The 14,808-nt window shown below is 39.3% G+C and overlaps 1 protein-coding gene across 3 annotated transcripts in view; it reads left to right on the forward strand.

The window, feature by feature from the left end:
* FBXL2 (F-box and leucine rich repeat protein 2) overlaps positions 1–14,808 on the forward strand; it is a 149,554-nt gene that overhangs the window by 132,173 nt on the left and 2,573 nt on the right. For 2 of the 3 annotated variants that reach the window (XM_059390637.1, XM_059390638.1), the window contains one exon: positions 14,058–14,270. In XM_059390637.1, the coding sequence (XP_059246620.1) occupies positions 14,058–14,270 (213 nt within the window). Of the gene's footprint in view, positions 1–523; positions 743–14,057; positions 14,271–14,808 lie in introns of those variants that run through there. The other variant, XM_059390636.1, reaches the window with a different exon arrangement.

Genomic DNA, 14,808 nt, shown 5'->3' on the forward strand with positions numbered 1-14,808 from the left:
ATAGAACATATCAAAATATGTTGGATGCATTAAAGCAGTGCTAAAAGGAAGATGTATGGCATTAAATGATTACACTGAAAATAAAGAAAGTGTTGGGGTGTCTTTTTGCTCAGTTGGTAAAGCACATGACTCTTGATTTCAGGGTTGTGAGTTCAAATTTATACTAGCACCCACACTGGGTGTAGAGATTACTTGAGATAAATAAGTAAACTTGAAGACAAATAAGGAAAGTCTTGATAATCTTAAACTCCCACCCAGATGAAACCAGAAAAAGAAGAACAAAATAAATCCAAAATAAAGAAAAGAAAGAATGTGCTAAAAATAATAATAGAAATCAATGAAAGTAAAAAATGAAGAACAATAGAAAAAACCAGCAAAACAAAAGCTTGTTCTTTGAAACAGACCTCTAGCAAGACTGATGAAGAAATGATACATTACCAGTAATGAGAATGAAACAGGGGTGCTATGGTCTGAATGTTTGTGTCCCCCCAAAATTCATATGTTGAATCCTACCCCCCAACAGGATGGTCTTAGGATCTTGGGGAGGCGACCAGGTTCAGAACTTCCTCATGAATGGGTTAAATGCTCTTATAAAAGAGGCTCCAGATGGATCCTTCCCTGCATCCACCCCTGGAGGAGTGTACAGCGAGAAGGCATTGGCTGCAAACCAGGAAGGGGGCCGTCTCCAGCCATCACATCACATCTGCCTGCACCATGATCTGGGACTTCCAGCCTCCAAACCGTGAGAGAGAAATTTCTGTGGTTTATAAGCCAGCCTCTCTGTAGCATTTTGTTACAGCAGCAGGAACAGACTGAGACCTGTACCATCACAAGCCGTGAAGACATTAAAGGATGATAAGGGAATACTAGGAACACCTCCACGTAAATCCATTTGACCACTTCCAGCACATTTAAAAGCACAGACCAGCACAGCTCATTCATTATAAAACATCATTTGAATAGCTTGTTAGTACTAAAGTAATTGATTTATAATTTTTAAACTGCCAAAACAGAAATCTCCAGATGGTTTCACTGAAGAGTTCTATCAAACACTGAAGCCAACTACACAATTTCTTACAGAAAATAGGTGACAGAGTACTTCACAACTCATATGAGGCCAATAATAACCTGATATAAAACCTAGGTAATAATAGTACCAAGAGACAAAACTACAGACAGTATCCCTCATAAATATAGAAGCAAATGCCCTTAAAATATTAGCAAATAGAATTCAGCAATATATAAAAATAATTATACACCCTGACCAAGCAGGGTTTATTCCAGGGACACAAGTCTAGTTTAATATTTGAAAATGAATCAGTGTAATCCACCATGTTAACAGGCTACAGAAGAAAAATTAATGATCATATCAATTAAAGCAAAAAAAATTGATAAAATTCAAAAGAAAAAGTTCAAGGTATTTTTTTAAGTGCCAAGAATACAAGAGAAAAATCCCCTATCTCATTTAAAACCCCCAGTTACCCTATTTCCCCACCTGCCCCCTCAGGGATAATCTCTGTGACCAATGTCTGTTCCTTCTAGAGAAATTCTATGTGAGATTGAGAGATTTTCTCCCCCCCACCCGCCCTTCTCCCAGCAAAAGACAACTGCTGTTTTGCCTTTAAAGGCAGTTGTACTCCCTGCTGGGCATATTTGCCACCTCCCCCACCACCACTTCTGCCTTCTCTGGAATGCTAGTATAAGCACTTCCAGAATGTGGCTCTCCTAATTAGTCTGTAGATAGACAATGCCTAACAGTGGCAAACTTGTTTTTCTGAAGTATCCTTTCCTCCTAACACACCTGCCATAAACAGATGAGGAAATAAAAACAGCCTTAAATCCATAGGATACCAGGGGTAGGCAAAATAATGCAGGAGAGGGGAAAGGCTTATTAAGGCTAGCCTGAGCTTATTTTAATGGGCAAGTTTCAACTTCTTTGAGTCTTGATTTCCTCGTCTGTAAAATGGCAATCATAATACCTACTCCGTAGGGAGGCTGTGAAGCATAAATGAGATAATATATAAACAATGAGTGGCAGATGGCTTTGACTATTGACTCTTTATTAGCATAAACTAAAAGTCCCTCTGCTCTGTGAACCATATTGGCAGATTTTCCTAGGAACTCACGGAACACGTCAAGCTTGTTTGACATGTTTGCCCCTCTGATTATCCTTAAATTAAACCATTTTTTAAATTATATAAACACTTACCTATGCCAATATAGAAGCTTTTCAATTAATATGAAAGCATCTGTCTCCTTGGTCCCAGATGCAACTGTTAACGTTTTGATTCCTCAATTTCCCTGTTTTAAAACAATGAAGTTGGTACTCTGACACCATCTCCATCATCTTCCTCTAATCTGCATGGTTATATGTGTGTATATATTCATATATGTGTGTATGTAAGTAATATCGATACATATACACTTTGTTTCTGGTTATACTTTATTGTAAATAATTAACTTCTATTTTTAAAAAAATTTAATTAGATGTTCTTTCCAAATTCTGGTTTGTTTTTTTAGGAATTTATTTATTGATTTTAGAAAGAGAAGGACAGAGGGTGTGGGAGAGAGTCCCAGTTAGAGTCCACACTGAACACGGAGCCCGACATGGGCTAGATCTCATGACCCTGGACACCCAACTGACTGCACCACCCAGCTGCCCCTCAAATTCTGTTTCTTAATTTAAACAACGTCCTGGCTTTATCCACAAACAATTCCAAAGCTAAAAACAAATGAACAGCAGTAATTGATTACATAAGTACTATTTCATGTAGAATCATATGTTGTGATTGGATTCATGAGAAGAAATATTTCCCATGTTGCTCAAAGAGGAATCATTCAAGCTCCAAGGTCTGACAGAATTTCTTTTTCCTTCTAGGTTCCCTTCCCTCTAATTTGTACTCAGCTGCTTATTTCTTGTATCCACTATCAGGCTTTCTTGATTTTTTTTTTTCCACTTTGCAGAAATACCTCACACCCGTATACTTGTCTTCTCCACCAGAACTCATCAGGTCCAAAATTGGCAGGCATTTCCTTGCCTCAAAGATTGTAGTAGTCTATTTGCTCAACTACATCCACATTTACATTCTGAATAATCTGGCAGTCAGAGTGACTTATCTTTTTTTTTCCTTTTTTAAAAATAATAAATTGATTAATTTTTCAGTAATCTCTACACCCAATGTGGGGCTCAAATTCATGATCCTAAGATCACAAGTCATATGCTTTTCCGACTGAGCCAGCCAGGCACTCCAGGGTGGTTTATCTTTCAGTTTTAATTTTTTACTGAAGTAAAATATAAATGCAGATAAGAGCAGTTATTATAGGTGTATATATCAGTGCACAGTACTTGTCACTCTCCACGTGCTACCTGGGGTGCTACACACAACACACTGAAGAATCTGCCTTACCAGACTCCAAACAACCCTTTTCTGCTGCTCCTTTCGGGTCACTGAAACATCCCCCACCACCACCATCACAAGGGGAGTGACTTCCAACTCTAACCCTAGATTTGTTTTGCCCTTGTTTTGTACTTTATTATCTATAAACTATGAGTGAGGGGTACCTGGGAGGCTCAGTCAGTTAAGCTTCTGTCTTCAGGTCATGACCCTGGGGTTCTGGGATTGAGCCCTGTATTGGGTTCCCTGCTAAGTGGAGAGTCTGCTTCTCCCTCTGCCTCTCTACTGCTTGTGCTCTTCTCTCACTCTTTCTCTCAAATAAAATTTAAAAAAATAATAATAAACTAAATAAACTATGAATGGAATTATGTGTCCTCTTTGGTGTCTGTCTTCACTATTATATTTGTGAAGTTTATCCATATTCCTACATATAAATGAACATTGTTCATTCTCATTGCTGTATGGAATGGGCACAGTATGATTTAGTTATCCTTTCTACTACTGATTATTTGAGTAGTTTCCAGTTTGAGGGTATTAAAGCCAATATTATTCTGACTTGTGGTGAACACATGTATGCATTCCAGTCAGGAATATACAAATCACGCTGCAATGTAGGAGAGTTCCAGTTGCTCCACATCCTCACCAGTAACATCTTTTTCATTTTAGCCATTCTGGTGGGTATGTAATAATACATGATGGTCTCTTTGAAAAACAAACATCTCATTCTCCTTAAAACTCTTCCCGATGACCTTAGGATCAAAATAAAATTCCTTTTCGTGGCCTGCACAACTGTGATCTGGTCTCCACCTCTGCAAGTCCATCTGCATCTTCCTTTCTTCCCATGCACAGTACTTGTCACTCTCCACGTGCTACCTGGGGTGCTACACACAACACACTCTTCACACTCTTTCTCCTTCTTGGCTCCTCATCCTTCAGACGTCAATTTAGTGGTCATTTCCTCAGGTCACATTCCACTGCTCTGTACTCTGAGAGCACTTACCTTAACTTCAGCCTAATAGTTATGTCTTTCAAGACCTCATTTCCACCAGTGTGTTTTTACTCACCCACCATGGCAACATAGGGCCTGGCACAGAGTTAGAACTCCTATATTTGAAGGAACGAACGAATAATGGGACTTTGATGTACTACTTTTTGCCTCTGAACTTTTATGGTGGGGTGAATGTTGCATTTTATATGCATTTGGATAAAATGTCAGATCTGAAACTATTGATATGGAGAACTTTAATTACAGAAATGCCATTTGGGGGGCACCTGGGTGGCTCAGTCAGTTGGGCATCCAGCTCTTGGTTTTGGCTTGGGTCATGATCTCAGGGTCCTGGGGTCGAGCCCTACATCAGGCCCTGTGCTCAGCATGGAGTCGCTTGGCAGTCTTTCCTCTCTCTACCCCTCCCCCTGCTCATGTGCATGCACTCTCTCTAAAATAAATAAATAAATCTTTAAAAAAGAATTGCTATTTGGCTATACAATGTTCATCTGAATTTATTACATTCTGTAGCCTTTACTATTTATACCCAAGAGAAACCAGTAATGTCAGATCACAGTGTCCAAGGTCTATTTAATTATAACCATCAAGAGTGTTCAGTAAGTCTCTGTGTCATGGCTGTTTGCACAATTTTCTAAATGACATGGACATCAGACTCATTGCACTGGCCTCCTCAAGTGGAGGAGGCTATGAAATTGCACTGAATGGAGTAAACTGAAATTTCCCCTGCAATCTTTTTTTTTTTTTTTTAACTTTTAAAATGGTCCTTAATAGGGGCACCTGGGTGGCTCAGTGGGTTAAAGCCTCTGCCTTCGGCTCAGGTCATGATCCCAGGGTCCTGGGATCGAGCCCTGCATCAGGCTCTCTGCTCAGCGGGGAGCCTGCTTCCTCCTCTCTCTCTGCCTGCCTCTCTGCCTCCTTGTGATTTCTGTCTGTCAAATAAATAAATAAATCTTTAAAATAAAATAAATGGTCTTTAATAATAAATGAGTGAATTAATAGCAATTTAATAAAAATGAGCTAGCAGCTTACTTGTTGCCATGGTAAGAGTGAGCTTCGATTCTATTCCTTAATCACCAGAATAATAGCAAATCCACAGCATAAGTGGTCTCAGTCCACACTGTAATCTAATACCAGCAGGTTGCTTTTCTTCAGCACCCTGCTACCTATCTGTCTCTAACTGACTGAGCCACCTATTATTCTTTTGTTCATTATTGAATTGGATTCTTAGAGCTCCCCTGCCCCGGAGTGTGGGGATTCCTGCTTTGGCAGACCCCCTAGGATTCCACAGAAAAGCCGTCCATCTGAAAGCAGGTGGTTGATCTGCTCAGTTTCTGTTAAGACCCATTAACTTTGCCTTGATGGGCACTTATGTGCATTTACTCCTTTATTCCCAAGGCTCATTGGCACTAAAGTTTGAATTTTCCAGAATTACTGCTACTCAGAGAGAGTCCTGGGTACCACCAGCTCTGATTCCTTTTTGTTCAATGGAGTTATACTTGATAAAATATTATATTAGTTTCAGGTTTACAACATAACAATTTGATATTTGTATATATGGTGATTGATCAACATGAATGAGTTTAGTTGACATCTGTCTCCCTATTTATAAAATATTTTTCTTAGGTTAAGAACTTTTCAGATTTCCTCTCATTATATCCCTGTAACTTATTCAGTGATTGGAAATCTGTTTATTTTGACTCCCTTCACCCTGTTCATCCACTTACCACCCCCCACCTCTGACAGCCACCAATGTTTTCCTTTTTTATGTTTCAAATTTTATTCAGATTCCAGTTAGTTAGCATACAGTGTAATATTAGTTTCAGGATGTATTCTATGAGATTGGTTATTTGCTTGTTTTTTAAAAATTCTACATATAAGGGACATTATATGGTATTTTTCTCTACTTGACTTATTTCACTTAATGCCCTCTCCAGCCATGTTGTCACAAATGGCAAGATTTCATTCTTTTTTATGGCTGAATAATATTCCTATGTGTGTGTGTGTGTGTGAGATGTTCATTACCCATTCATCCATTGGTAGATACTTAGGTTGTTTCCATGCCTTGGCTGTTGTAAATAATGCAGCAGTGAACATGGGAGTACAGCTGTTTTCGAATTCGTGTTTTCATTTTCTTCAGATAAATATCTATAAGTGGAAGTGCTGGATCATATAGAGTTCTGTTTTTAATTTTTGAGGAACCTCCGTATTGTTTTCCATAGTGGCTGCACCAATTCACATTCCCATCAGTGGTGCACAAGGGTTCCCTTCATGTCTTTGACATTTATCACTTCTTACCTTTTGGTAAGAAGCCATTCTGACAGGTGTGAGATGATGTCTCATTGTGGTTTTGATTTGCATTTCCCTGGTGATTAGCATTGTTGAGCATCTTTCCATGTGTCTGTTGGCCATCTGTATGTCATATTTGGTAAAATGTCTTTTCAGGACATTTGACCACTTTTTTTTTTTTTTTTTTGCAACTAGGTTATATGTGTTATTTCTATATTTTGGATATTAGTCCTGTATCAGATACATGTTTTGCAAATATTTTCTCCCATTTTTGCCTTTCCATTTGGTTAATGGTTTCCATTGCTGTGCAGTAGCTTTTAGTTTGATGTAGTCCCACTTTATTTTTACTGTTGCCTTTGCTTTTAGTATTCTTTCAAAAAAAAAAAAAAAATCATTACCAAGATCAATGTCAAGGAGCGTATTGCCTGTTTTTTTCTAGGATTTTTATGGTTTTAGGTCTTACATTAAGTCTTTAATTTGAGTTGATTTTTGTATATACTATAAAATAGGAGTCCACTTTCATTCTTTTGCATGTGGCTATCGTTTTCCAAGCACTATTTATTGGAGTGTCCTTTTGCCACTGTATATTCTTGACTCCTTTGTCATAAATTAATTGATTAATTATGGGTGGGCTTATTTGGGAGCTCTTTATTCTGTGCCATTGATTTGTGTGTCTGTTTTTAATGCCAATACTGTACATTTTTATTACAATAGCATTATTCATAATATAGCTTCAAACCAGGGAGTATAATGGCCTTCAGATTTATTCTTCTTTCTCAAGATTGCTTTGGCTAATAAGGGTTTTTAGGGTTCTGTATACATTTTAGGATTGTTCTCTATTTTCTTTGGTAGGCAGCAAAACAAAGTTTATTGAGCCATAGTTATTGAACGATAGTACAAAGCTCCCCCAAAGGGAGGGGACCCAAGAGGGTTGCCCAGGATTATTCTATATTTCTATGAAAAATGCAGCTGAAATTTTGATAAAAACTGCTTGAATCTGTAGATTGCTTTGAGTAGTATGGACATTCTAACAATTTGAATTTTGATCTATGAACACAAAGTCTCTTTTCATTTGTTTCTGTCATCTTAAGTGCATCAATGTCTTACGGTTTTCAGAGTGTAGGTTTTTTCCATCTCCTTGTTAAAGTTATTTCTAGATCTTTTATTCTTTTTGATACAACTGTAAGAGAGATTGTTTTTCTTTAATTTCTTTCTTCCTTTTTCTTTCTAGAGAGAGAGAGTGAGCAAATGTGAGTGGGGGCGGGGGAGAGGGAGAGGGAGTGAGAGGATTTGAAGCAGACGTGGGGCTCAATCTAATGACCTTGAGACCATGACCTCAGCTGAAATGAAGAGTCAGATGCTTAACCGACTGAGCCACCCAGGTGCACCTTAATTTGTCTTTCTTTTTTCTTTTCTTCTTCTTTTTTTTTTTTTTAATTTGACAGAGATCACAAGCAGGCAGAGAGGCAGGCAGAGAGAGAGGAGGAAGCAGGCTCCCCGCTTAGCAGAGAGCCTGATACGGAGCTCCTATCCCAGGACCCTGGGATCATGACCTGAGCTGAAGGCAGAGGATTTAACCCACTGAGCCACCCAGGTGCCCCTTAATTTGTCTTTCTGATAGCTCATTATTAGCATATAGCAATGAAGCCAGTTTCTATATGTTAACTTTGTATCCTTTACTGAATTTGTTTATTGGTTGTAACAGTTTTGTGGTGGATTCTTTAGGGTTTTCTGTATATAATATCACATCATCTGCAAATACTGACTGTTTTACTTCTTCCTAATTTGGATGTCTTTATTTCTTTTTCTTGCCTAATTCCTCTGGCTAGGATTTTTAATACCATGTTGAATAAAGATGGCAAGAGTGGGCATCCTTATTTCTCACCTTAAAGGAGAATCTTTCAGCTTTTCACCATTAAGTATGATGTTAGCCTATGAGCTTGTCATATACAGTCTTTATTATGTTGAGGTATGTCCTTTCTTTACCCATTTTTAAAATCACAAATGGATGTTGATTTTGTCAGATTCTATTACATCATCTATTTAGGTGATTATATGATTTCTGTTCTTCATTTTGCTTATGCTGTATCATATTGATTGTTTTGAAAATGTTGAAACATCTTTGCATCCCTAAAATAAAAATTCAACTTGATTGCGGTGTAGAATTCTTTTAATGTACTGTTGAGTTCAGTTTGGTAATATTTTGTTGAGAGTTATTGCTTGTGTTTATCAGATGTTGGTTTGTAATTTTCTTTTTTGTAGTGTCTTTGTCTAGTTTTAGTATCAGGATAATGTTTACCTTGCAAAATGAGTTTGGAAATGTTCCCTCCTCTTTTTTGGAAGACTTGGAAAATGGTATTAATTTTTCAAATATCTGGTAGAATTCACAAATGAAGCCATCTGGTCCTGGACTTCTCTTTGTTGGGAGGTTTTTGATTGCTGATTTAATCTCCTTACTAGTAATCAGTATGTTCAGATTTTTTATTTCTTCATTACTGCTTTGGTTGGCCTTTGTTTTTAGGCACTTACCAGTTTCTTCTAGGTTGTCCAATTTGTTGGCATATAATTGTTCTTAATAGTCTCTTATGATCTGTTATATTTCTGTGATATCAGTTATAATTTTTCTTCTTTCATTTCTGATTTTATTTGAGTCATCTTGTTTTTCTTGGTGAGTTTAACTAAAGATTTGTCAGTTTTGCTTATCTTTTAATAAACCAGCTCTTAGTTTCATTGATCTTTTCAGTTGTCTTTTTTTTTTTTTCCCCAGTGTTCCAAGATTCATTGTTTATATACCATACCCAGTGCTCCATGCAATATGTGTCCTCCATAATACCTACCACCGGGCTCACCCAACCCTCCACTCCCCTCCCCTCCAAAACCCTTAGTTTGTTTCTCAGAGTCCACAGTCTCTCATGGTTTGTCACCCCCTCCAATTTCCCCCAACTTACTTCTCCTCTTTTTTTCCCAATGTCCACTGTGTTATTCCCTATGCTCCACAAGTAAGTGAAACCATATAGTAATAAACTCTCTGCTTGACTTAATTCACTCAGCATAATCTCCTCCAGTCCTGTCTTTTTAGTCTCTTTTATTCACATCCTCTCTAATCTTTATTTCCTCCCTTCTACTAATTTTGGGCTTTGTCATCTTTCCATAGTTCCTTAAGGTGTGAATTTAGGTCATTTGACTTTTCTCATTCCTTGAGGTAGGACTTTATTGCTATGAACTATTGCCTTAGAAATGCTTTTGCTGCATCCCATAAATTTTGATTTTTACATTTCTATTTTCATTTGTCTCAAGACATTTTTTACATTTTTCTTTTGATTTCTTCTTTGACTCATTTGTTGGTGGTTCAGTAACATGTTAAATATCCACATATTTGTGAATTTTCCACATTTCTTCTTGTAATTATTTCTACTTTTATATTATTGTGGTTGGAAAAGTACTTGATAATGATTTTAATCTTAAACATATTAAGATTTCTTATGTGTTCTAACATATGATTTGGTCTGGAGAATATTCCATGTACACTTGAGAAGAATGTGTATTCTGCTTTTAGATAGAATGTTCTGTGTATATCTATTGAGTCCATCTGTTCCATCATATTGTGTACAGCTTGTGTTTTCTTACTGATATTGTCTGGATGATCTACTGTTGATATAAGTGGGTATTAGAGTCCTCTAATTACTGGATTGCTATTACTTTAGGTCTGTTGATATATGCTTTATATATTTTAGGTTGATCCTATGTTGGGTGCATAAATATTTACCAATATTTATGCTCTCGTTGGATCGACCCCTTACATCATTATGTAATGTCCTTTGTTATTATAGGGTTTTAAAGTTTATTTTGTCTGATGTAATTATGGCTACCTCCAACTTTTGGGGGGGGTTTATTTGCATGGGCTATCTTTCTTCATCCCTTCACTTTCAATCTGTGTATGTCCTTGCAACTGAAGTGAGTCTCTTAAAGGCAGCATATAAATGTATAAATCGGTCTTTTTTTTTTTTTTTAATTCATTCAGGCACTCTATGTCTTTTGTTTTGGGGGGGGGGGCTTGTTTTGTTTTGTTTTAGATTTTATTAGTTTGAGGGACACCTGGGTGGCTCAGCTGTTAAGCGGCTGCCTTCAGCCCAGGTCATGATCCCAGGGTCTTAGATCAAGCCCTGCATCAGGCTTACTGCTCACTAGGAAACCAGCTTCTTCTCCCACTCCCCATGCTTGTGTTCCCTCTCTCCCTGTCTCTTTCAAATAAAATCTTTAAAAAAATTTTTGAGAGAGAGATAGCAACAGAGATCTTGAGAGAGCCCAAGTAAAGAAAAGGAGAAGCACCCTCCCCACTGAGCAGGGAGCCTGCTACTGGGCTTGATCCCAGGACCCTGAGATCATGACCTGAGCCAAAAGCAGATGCTTAACTGACTGAGCCAGCCACATGCCCCAACTCTTTGTCTTTTGTTTGGAGAATCTGGCTCATTTACATATAAAGTAATTATTGATAGCTATGTACTTATACCATTATGTTAATTGTTTTCAGGCTGTTTTGTAGTTCCTTTCTGTTCCTTTGTTCTCTTCCTTTGTGGTTTAATGACTTATAGTAGTACACTTAATTTCTTTTATCTTTTGTGTATCTACTATAGATTTTTACTTTGGGGTTACCAGGAGGCTTACATATAACAACTTATATTTGTATCAGTCTATTTTATAACAGCTTAAATCTGAATACATTCTAAAATTCTGTGTGTTTACTCTCCCTCTCTCCTCCATTTTATTTTTGATGTTACATTTTGCATCTTTTCATCTCATGTATCACTTGTTTGTAGTTTGGGTTTTGTTGTTGTTTTTGTTTTTATTTTACTACTTTTGCCTTTTAGCCTTAATAATAGCTCTATAAATGATTCACCCGTTACATCTTTCCTATATATTTACCTTTGCCAGTGAGATTTATACTTTTACATTTTATTTAGTGCCCTGTATTTTCATCTCAACAAAGTCCCTTTAATATTTTTTGTAAAGCTGGTTTAGTAAGGTAATTAACTCCTTTAGCTTTAACTTGTCTGAAAAACTCTTACTCCAATTCTGAATGATAACTGTTAAGAGTATTCTTGACTGAAAGTGTTTTTTTTCTTTCAGTACTTTGAATGTGTCATGCCACTGCCTTCTGTCCCTGTGGTTTCTGCAAAAAAAAATCTGATTGTACATAACAAGTTTTTCTTTTCCTGATTTCAAGATTCTCTTTAACTTTTGACATTTTATTTTTTTTTAATTTTGTTTATTTATTTGACAGACAGAGATCACAAGTAGGCAGAGAGGCAGGCAGAGAGAGGAAGAACCAGGCTCCCTGCTGAACAGAGAGCCCGATGTGGGGCTCGATCCCAGGACTCTGGGATCATGACCTGAGCTGAGGGCAGAGGCTTTAACTCACTGAGCTACCCAGATGCCCCAACTTTTGACATTTTAATTATAATTTACCTTGGTGTGCATCTCTTGGGGTTCATATTTATAGAACTCTCTCTAGACTTCCTGGATCTGGATTCTGTTTTTCCCCCCAGGTTAGCTTTCAGCCATTATTTTTTGAAATAATTTTTCTGTTGCTTTCTCTCTCTTCTCCTTTCGAGAGCCCCATGATATGAATGTTAGTCCACTTCATGTTGTCCCTTAGACAGAAAGAAAGTCTTCACTTTCTTTCCTCTATTATAGCTGTAGAATTGGGGTGCTTATAGGAGGGGAATTCAACATCCTCTCAGAACTAGGTGATCAAGGAGCATCCCTGAGTGGCAGGCCCCAAAGACTGGGGCACCAGAAGTAAAAATGGGACACAAGATGCCTATAAAATCTCCCCTCCAAGACATCCTGGGGACCCCCAGAGGTCTCCAGTAAGTCTCACCAGCCCTTAAGATGTGTTTAATCTGAAGCCTGCCCCTTAGGCTGCAGCTATGATGATAAGCTATTTTTTTTTTTTAAAGGTTTATTTATCTATCAGAAAGGAACAGAGAAAGTACAGGCAGGAGGAGCAGTAGCAGAGGGGAAGCAGACTCCCCACTGAGCAGGGAGCCCAATGTGGAACTCAATCCCAGGATCCTGGGATCCTGACCTGAACGAAGACAGACACTTAAGCGACTAGGCCACCCAAGTGTCCATGGTAATAAGCTATTAGTCCTCTTTTACAGACTGAATTCCTGGGCCTGTTGTCTCTTGCTGTGCCCTGGGGATACTGGCCATTTCAGAACTATTTCTCTGTTGGTTACAGTCCTGTGAGGCCCACCAGCATAAGCCCCATTGGCCCCCAGAGCCAGGAGATGCAAAGGTGTCCTCTAGCAACAGCTGCAAAAACCAAGGTATCAGATGTAAAACCAGGGCATGGGACACTTGTAAAAGTTCCTTCCTGAGAGAGAATGGTGTTCTCAAGTACAGCAGAGGGAGAGGGAGAAACTGGCACCCACTAACTGGGGAGTGACTGAGGAGAGTGTAGAGATGGTGCCTACTAAGAAAGAAAAGTAGAAAAAGGATAAAAAAAAAGCCTAGAGGGTTTTTTGTTTTGTTTTTAAGCATCCACCAGTTGGAGCAAGATAGAGGGGGTGCACAAAGATAGGTGCCCACCAGTCCCTATACCCCAGCATGCCCCCAAATGTGTCAGATCAGGTGCCTGACCCTCAGGCCAGTGTCCAAGACCCTCCCATACGAAGTCCAGACACCTCTGAATGGGCCACGTGCAGGTTGGGCCCTGAGGTGGGTGAGTCCACATGTGTGAGCCCCTTAAGAGCTGTTGCTGGGATTGCTAGTCTCATGGGTCTCGGGGATGTAAGCCTGTTGGTTTCTAAAGCTAGCTATTTTAGGGGCTTGCCTTTCAGGTACAGATCTTAAGAGCTGGGTTGCCCAACATGGGGTTCAAGCCCTTTGCTCCTCAGGGACAAACTCCAGGTTTTGAGTTCCCTTCCAGCTGGGAGTCTCTGCATTGGGAGTGGGACTTATGGCAAGATTGTGTCCCAGCTTCTCCTACTCCGTGACCTGGACCTTCTCTCATTCACTCAATGTGTAGGAGTCACTCAATTTTTAGGGTTTGTTTTTGTTTTTTTCAGAGTAGGTGGTCCTTTATGTAGATGAGAATTAGGGAGTTTATGAAAGGTGAGTTCAGGATCCTTTCACATTGTCCTCTTCAACTGTATCATCACCTGCAATTTGATTTCCATCTTTACATAATTGGAAAGATGAGAACAGCCACCAAGAGCTGCAGCAAACCCATGGCCACAGGACCCCAAGATTTTGTGTTTAATCCTCCGGTGATAAGTGGCTACTATAGGGTGCTGCTCAGCCCAGGCCCGGAGCCTTGGAAAGAGCAGGTCTCTCAGATATCCATGCGTGTCTCCTTGTTCTAGAGTCTGTCCCACTGTGAGCTCATCACAGATGATGGGATCCTGCACCTGAGCAACAGCACCTGCGGTCACGAGAGGCTGCGGGTACTGGAACTGGACAATTGCCTCCTCATCACTGACGTGGCCCTGGAGCACCTGGAGAACTGCCGCGGCCTGGAACGCCTCGAGTTGTATGACTGCCAGCAGGTTACCCGCGCAGGCATCAAGCGGATGCGGGTAAGGCAGGGCTGGCACACTTCCTAAGCAAACAAGAGACAAGACTCCCATCTTCCACATTTTATCCTAAGCTTATAGTGACGTTTTAGAAGTGTCTTCTTGTTCAAAATTTCCTTATTAGATCTCACTCTGGCCAATTCAACTTCCAGAATGGGTGCAGGACAGAGGTTCTAGAGTCTGGTGATCAGACCCTTGTAGGGAGAGAGACTTATAGTCATTACCAGCAGGAAGGAGACCATGGTCTTGGTTAACTTCCAGAGAACAGGGCTTAGATAGAACATGGCTTTTCTTGTCCCACATAGTACACATAGTTTTCTTGAATACACTTTATGTTGAGCAGCTTTGCATTAACCTCACAGAACTGCCCCAGGTGCTAACGGCTGCAAGGATGCCGCTCAGTGTCCATACAGGACCAGTGACTGCCCCCCAGGGCAGATATTCGGGTCTCCTCACTTTAGGAGGATACATATATAAACAGGAATAGCTCTAGCCTACATGAGAAACTGTATTTGAACTATCTGCCTGAGAATCAAGGAGG

Source organism: Mustela nigripes, chromosome 2, assembly GCF_022355385.1.
Source record: "Mustela nigripes isolate SB6536 chromosome 2, MUSNIG.SB6536, whole genome shotgun sequence".
NCBI lineage: Eukaryota > Metazoa > Chordata > Mammalia > Carnivora > Mustelidae > Mustela > Mustela nigripes.